Genomic DNA, 7,500 nt, shown 5'->3' with positions numbered 1-7,500 from the left:
ATACAATGCAGCGTCAGGCCTGTAAAGTAGTTAGTTAACTCACTCACATCTTAATAAACACTGCACAGCATTGTCAATCGAAAAACAACAACTCATTGATCAACAATTCATTCACATAAGATAAGATCATAAACACTACACGAGAAGCTCTGGGTTAAAAAGTTCCAAAAAGAAAAGGTATTCAGAACATTTTTCAGAACAAGACAACATTAGACTGCACATTTTTTCTTGTTCATAATACTCTCTAGGTAAACATCTCTAAAAAAAAAACATTAGGCCTACAGTTGATTCCAGACCAACACACACACTTGCAATTTTGGAATTAACCACACGGTGGCAGCACACTTCCACAAAACGGCTTGAGCGCCGCTCAAAGGCCGTGCGAAAGAAAATCTGCCAGTGGCGCGTCTTGTGATGGAGCATGGCTCTCCACTCCTCTCTAATTGGCCAAGCATTTTTAGGTAAATACACCGAACAGTAACTGCGTCTGAAACGCCCTCATTTACTTACTCCACATGAAACACACATATTGCATTCATTGACTTGAAACGTGGGCCTAGTCGTTTTTGGCACGGCTTTTATCTGCCCACTTGTTCCGCCAAATACATTAGGCCTATTCATAACCCACAGTTGAACTCAAATAAAGAATCAACACATTGGCCCATTAAATGGTCAATTTCTCAGAGCAATCGGAAAGTGGAAACTTGTAAAATATATTAAAGAGCTAACAGTAGGCCTCCCAAAAACATTTTTGTGATTGGACCCATTGAACCTTTCAGTGAAGGAAGTCAACGTGGACTGTGCCAGGGGGAAGGTCCAAGTAAGTGAAGAGGGGAATGTGGAAAGGAGTAAGTACAGTAGATATATTTACCATTGAGGCCTGGTCTGGTCTAGGTAACCTAACGGACCTCAGAAGCTATGAATGAGGTCTTTCTAAAAGGGGGACAGAGTGGGCAATTCACAAGCTACTGCTTTATACAAACATAGGGCACTTTTAACCCCATCTGGACCCCAGAGCGCTGTCAGATGCCAATCCAAACAAGTCACAGTGGGAAGAATGGATATCTTTCATACACATAACCTTTGGGCCAGCTCCATATTGGTTTGCATAAGGTAGGCTGTAATACAATTGACATAAGCATATCTTTTCACAGGGCTCATAGGCCTCAATGTAAGACCTCTTGAAATGTCATATTTGGCCAGATTAATACGACAATGTGTCATGAGGGAGATCATCATTGATTGCAGTCTCAAGGGATCATTTGTAATGCAGTCTTCCTGCTATCTTAGGCTACCACGCTATTGGCTTCAGGGGAACAAAATGGGTGATGATGAATGGTAAAGTGAACACAGGTGTGGGGGAACGGGGGATATTGGAGTATTCTTGGGTTTCCAGCTGAGTCTGCCACACAGGAGGAGTTTGGTCTGTTGAATCCCCTCTTACTCAGCCCTCCCCCCCACCCCCCTCTCCAAATGCTACAGTGGCATGGGAATTGAGAGGTAAACATTTGACCCCCTCCTCTCCCAGTCCTACAGCAGTGACTTGATGCCAGTGGCTGTACGCTGCCCTTTGAGCCTGCTAGTCTGAGTTCACAGCCAGCCTTTGCTGAGCTCCTTAGCACGTCTCAGAAATATTTCCTCGAGTAACTCTCAGGAAAGAAGGACCTGCATTATATCCAGGGGCCTAAGGGCTCCAACAGGGTAACCTGAGACTCCCAATTGCAAGTTATTGTTTTTTTTTGCAGGCAGGTTTTCTTTTCTGTTTTTTGTTGTTTTTAAAACCACCACCCCTTAACCCTGCGTCTTGCTTTTAATTCAAAGCCTTGGTATTTCTCTGAGCTTTTTTTTGCATATTAGAAGAATGTGCCTTGTGCATTACAATAATAAACCCCCCTTTTATAATATTGTTTCCAGTAGTCTCCTCCGTAGACAATTTTTCTCTCTCTCTCCCTTGACTGTCACAGCCTTAGGGTGATCTAGAAAACAGATGGAAACACTAAACTGATATGGAACATTATTTCTGGCTAAGGTCCACCCGTATTCTATCTACCTTTCTAAACTGTCCCTCTGTATGCAATATTTAAGATTAGCTTCAATAATCATATTCAAATGAACTGACTGCTGCCAATCACTTCTTAAATGTGAACAATTCTATGCAATGATATAGTGATTCCGACACAGAAGCATGATATCAGGGGCCAGAGGGCCACCATTTGTATCCTTTATCTTGAGGATATTTAAATTATTCCCAGGTTTTTGGACATCTTCGTTACTTATAAGTCCATCATTCCGCTTCAACAAGCCTGGATTCGCCTCGATGCCCTCTGACAGCAAAGGAATGTTAACGCTTTTTCACCGAAGGGCCTCTGAGCCTGACCACCTTTGACTGGTTGGGTCCTTTCAAACGGAGTTGATCTGCTGAAGTTAAAAAAAGGAGTCTAGCGCCGAAGCGCTCTCGGAATGTCTCCAAAGTACCCGCAGGTGTCCGGAGGGGGTGGGGGTCTGGGGGGGGGGGGGGGGGGGGGGATCGGGATAGTCAGCGATCAACATAGGGCCTATATGTGGCATTATGATTCCAACTAGGCTACTGTACCACTTTTCCCTTTAACAAACGTTCAAAATGAGAGCAAAAAAAAAAAAATCTAAAATAGCCCAAAAGGCTATTTGTCATCGTCTAATTAATACAAAAACACCTTATTGCACTTTGTATCAACAACATCTATTCCAGCACTTTTACGCACATCACTGAACTCCATCGATCTCTTACTGTAGCCTATACTGTACATTAGCAAATCAAAAATAAAACACTGCAATAACATACACACTTTAATAGTGTATTATCACAGGCAATTACTCAAGACACTACTTTTTGGATTGAATTACAACAATAGCGCATATTGCGTGCGTAATGATGAATTAACATCGCAAGGTTACACCATCCAAACATGAACAAAATTAACGATCATTTAAAATACAACACAGAAACCTATATCTGGAGCAGCCACGTACATATGACAGGTAAATCACTGCCAACAAGTTGCAAAGGTGCACTTTCTTTTCCCTGCCGAGGCTATACTCATAAAAGTTGCACTTGATCTTCTGTTGAGTTAATTCTGAGCATTTCAATTGAGCATTTTCAAATGTTTTAGGAAAAAAAGCTTTGCCACTTACGGTCATCCTGACATTTGACAACGGTTAATAGCACGACTTGGGTCGCCACAAGCAGCAGTACAGTCCTCGAGTCCACAAAGCTGAACATGTCTAAATATTAGACATGCAGTGCCTTTGGGGGTGAAGAAAAAAGTGGGAAAAAGTGAGACTTCTCTGTGTTTTAGTGTGTGTTTCCCAGTTACAGAGTCGAACCATGCATTCAACCCTCCCAAAAAAAAACGATGATGGGGGAATCCAGAGCCCAGACAGACCCCTGCAGAAACTTAGGTACCGAGCGCTCCAGGCCAGCCACTGCACTTTTATGTCCCCGTAGCCTTCAATGGATCTTCGTATATTCCCCAAATATCAGTCCAGCCCCTACCCCCTGTCAAGCTGAAATCGGAGCCCTGCTCCCCTCCCATTCTGTCTCCCAGGTCCCGTTCTCCCAGACCCCTCCTTCCCGCATGTGCTCCTGAAAAGGGGGTACCCAAAAAGTGAAACTTTTCTCTCTCTAACTTCGCTCCCCTCCCCCTCTCACCCGTAATGCTCAGCCCGCTGTTCATGGAGAGCATTCATAGTCAGAGCTACTTTCAGACTTCTCTGGTTTTGCCCGTTAATAATGAGAAGTTTCATATAGATATCTATATTTTTCACTTTTATCTTATTTCTATAGAGACCGTTATTTTCTGTGATGGTCAGTGCGCCGCAACACGGCGCGTCAAGGAGCAAGGTGCATTTCAGGAATGATTTCAGGACCGTGAACACAATTCATTTCATGCTAGACTGAGTGTCCGTCTTAAAACGGAATGTAAGGCCCGCTGAATGATGCGTTCATGAAACTGAATGATGCGTTCTTGAAACTGAATGATGCGTTCATATGTTTGTTAAGTCGTTCAACGCTGATGGTTGATAAATATAAAAGGAATCCTTAACAAATGGATAGACCCCAGGTGTCACGTCAAATAGCTCTTTGTCACTTGTTGCCTTTTTGCGCTTGGTCTTAATGGATATATATATATATATATATATATATGACATGATACATTTCCTTTCGTCCATTCACTAGTCATTTGTCTTGGTAATATGTAAAAACATCAAGCAAGCTTCCTCTCATCACATAAAGTATCCACATCCAACATAACATTAATGTTGATTTTCATGAATGCCTATCTCACATAACTACTAACTGTTTGTCAAAGTATGTTTATTACAACTGTACAATTATAACATCCATCTATCCATATAAAATATCCACAAATAAACAATGTATCTGATAGTAGGTAGTGGAGGCATGGATGAGACAGTAATGAGCTGACCTGATTGGCTGAAGCCATGAGGAAGGACAGGGAGGGGGGTGAGGAAAGGGGAGGGGCCCGGGGGCCAGGTTAGATCACCTGGTTGGCCCGCAGGCCTGTCATTCTGCAGAGAGAGATAAGAAGCACTGGAGCTTGTGTCTATAAAGCCTGGCCCTGAGGTAGAGGGCAGGTAGGCTGGGGATGGGATCTGGTGGTGGGAAGGAAGGAAGGAAGGAAGGAAGGACGGACGGAAGGACGGAAGGAAGGAAGGAAGGAAGGAAGGAAGGACGGACGGACGGACGGACGGACGGAAGGACGGAAGGAAGGAAGGACGGAAGGAAGGAAGGACGGACGGACTTGTGAAGAGAATGGGATTTGGGAAAGGAGGAAAGGATCCCAGTGGACGTGAAGAGATTTAGTTTACTTGCCAGGTGGACAGAGGACATGATGATGAAGTGAAGAAGAGAGGATGAGATGGACCAAGGAGAGGAGGATGAGATGGACAGAGGAGAGGGTGAAGAGATGGACAGAGGAGAGATGAAGAGATGGACAGAGGAGAGGTGAAGAGATGGACAGAGGAGAGGTGAAGAGATGGACAGAGGAGAGGTGAAGAGATGGACAGAGGAGAGGTGAAGAGATGGACAGAGGAGAGGTGAAGAGATGGACAGAGGAGAGGTGAAGAGATGGACAGAGGAGAGGTGAAGAGATGGACAGAGGAGAGGGTGAAGAGATGGACAGAGGAGAGGGTGAAGAGATGGACAGAGGAGAGGGTGAAGAGATGGACAGAGGAGAGGTGAAGAGATGGACAGAGGAAAGGTGAAGAGATGGACAGAGGAAAGGTGAAGAGATGGACAGAGGAGAGGAGGATGAGATGGGGCTTTGGAGATTATTCTTTATTTTTCATCTCTGTAAAAAAGGTCCTAACATACATACCCGAAAGATATTGTCTGATCTCCCTCTCCTTTACCTCTGGAACAGAATGAGTGCATTAGAATAGTGTTGACCTGAAGAAAAGGACTGTAAACATTACATACAGTAGACTTGAGTGGTTTTGTCTGAGCTACTGTATAAATGGACTGACTTACAGTATATAGCGCCTTATTCTAAAGTGCTTTACAATGGCCTCTTATTCATTCATTCATTCACACACACATTTACACACCAATGGCGGCAAGCTACCATGCAAGGCGCCGGCCCACTCATTGGGAGCAATTTGGGGTTCAGTGTCTTGCCCAAGGACACCTCGACAGCTTGGGGTTCGAACTGCCGATCTGCCGACCCTCCTGCGCCACAGCCGCCCTATGGTTGCTATGGTTGCAACAGGTTCTAGGCCCGTCTTACCTCTATGGTTTCTCTAGTGCCGAGCTCTACTCTACCTGTTTATGGATCAGGGGAGGCTGGCGAAGGTTGAAATCAGAGGACGGGCTCATTGTGATGCACAGAATCGAATGAGCAACGGTGTCAAACAAGTGTGTTTGATACCGTTCCTCATTCCGTTCTTTCGACTTCAATCGTGTTGTACATACAGAGACAAAGTAGCTGTCTTATCTGTCTTTCTTTCTCTCTCTCTCTCTCTCTCTCTCTCTCTCTCTCTCTCTCTCTCTCTCTCTCTCTCTCTCTCTCTCTCTCTCTCACACACACACACAAGCACACACACACACACATATTGTAATATAATTGTATTTTTATGTACCGCAACAAACACAAAACAGTCACCAGTCACAACTTGGTCGGACACACAAGCAGGCAAAACCAAGACACAAATAATTAAACGATAAGATACAAAGACGATGACAGATATAGCAAACCAAAACGGCATACTGTACAGAACATTCTGAGTGTCCTCCTTTATAGTTCTTACAAACTGTCACACTCTCTAATTGCAGTCTTGCTGGTTGAAAATGGGAGGCAGAAGAATCAAACGGAAAACTGAAAAAAAGCACATAAAACTGAGCAAATCTTGGATGAAGAACAGTCAGAAAAAGAACTGTTTGTTGTTCTTTGAATTTACTATTTGTTGTTCTTGAATCTACTCTCACTCTGTGGTAAGGGGAGATGAACACTTTGTTACAGTATGTTGACTCCGTCCCCTTCATCTAGGACCTATTCCGTAGCTATGCTGTTGATACACTGTGATTGATCCACCTCCCTGACCCCTAGTCAGATTCAAATGAAGACACAACCGCCTTTAAATAACCCCACGCTCTCTAAGGTTTTCCGTCTCCCACACACAGGACCACACCTCTCACTCACACAGAGCAGTGTAACAACTGGCTTCTCTACACAGCCGTAATCACACACACTGAACCCAGAATAGAGCCCATAGTTAGCGCTGAGGGGGCCGATCCGGAGCCACAACTAGCTGTGGTCTACAGGCCGGCATGTCAGATGTGGCCTAGGCCTCAGGCTCAGGTCTTTTCTAGAACCCGTAGCTAGCCTAGCCTAGCCTCAGGTCTTTTCTAGAACCCGTAGCTAGCCTAGCCTAGCCTAATCAGCCTAGCATGAATCAGATAACTTGTTACCTTTATAGTTACACCATTGTCTATATATAGGAGGGACAGTTTGGTCGCATCCTACTGCATGAGGTCCTAACCCTGCTGTGCGACCTCTGAACTCTGACCTATGACCCCCTCGTTTTATAAACAGGAGCAGCTGCTGCTTAGGCTACTGAACTTTGCAGCGGACGTCTATTCTCTGCAGCGTATTGGAGTTGGCCTTCAGATAAGAGCATGTATGTTGGACACATTCTTAAATTACATTATTGGTGATTTTGTTTTACGTTAACAAGTTCTGTCTTATCTCTTGGCAAAGAAGCTATCAGATCACATGAGCTGCCAGCACCTGCTTAGGGCAGGTCTGGACAGGTGATTCAGTTGTAAGGGGTGTTTAGGATTTTATCACGGCTGTGAATTACACATTTTCTCTGGGATATATCCAACACTGTGTTTGAGAGAAGTTAAACAAACTATTACCAGAAGATATAATTCGATTTTGTCCAGAAAGACGATTGCATTTTAAGTTTGTTAACTGTTTTGTGAAACAAAATTGACCAACT

General features: G+C 44.2%; 1 protein-coding gene across 1 annotated transcript in view; it reads right to left on the bottom strand.

Moving 5' to 3' along the window:
• The window catches only part of col2a1b (collagen, type II, alpha 1b), a gene marked incomplete at both ends in the record, with an annotated part of 51,697 nt that extends 48,438 nt beyond the window's left edge, over nt 1–3,259 (bottom strand). The window contains 1 exon segment of the mRNA XM_080548217.1: nt 3,172–3,259. Within this exon segment, the coding sequence (XP_080404343.1) occupies nt 3,172–3,259 (88 nt within the window).
• Between the last annotated feature and the right edge of the window lie 4,241 nt (nt 3,260–7,500).

Source organism: Nansenia antarctica, assembly GCF_963989245.1.
Source record: "Nansenia antarctica genome assembly, chromosome: 18".
Classification (NCBI taxonomy): domain Eukaryota; kingdom Metazoa; phylum Chordata; class Actinopteri; order Argentiniformes; family Microstomatidae; genus Nansenia; species Nansenia antarctica.
This window is presented reverse-complemented; position numbering and strand designations above follow the sequence as displayed.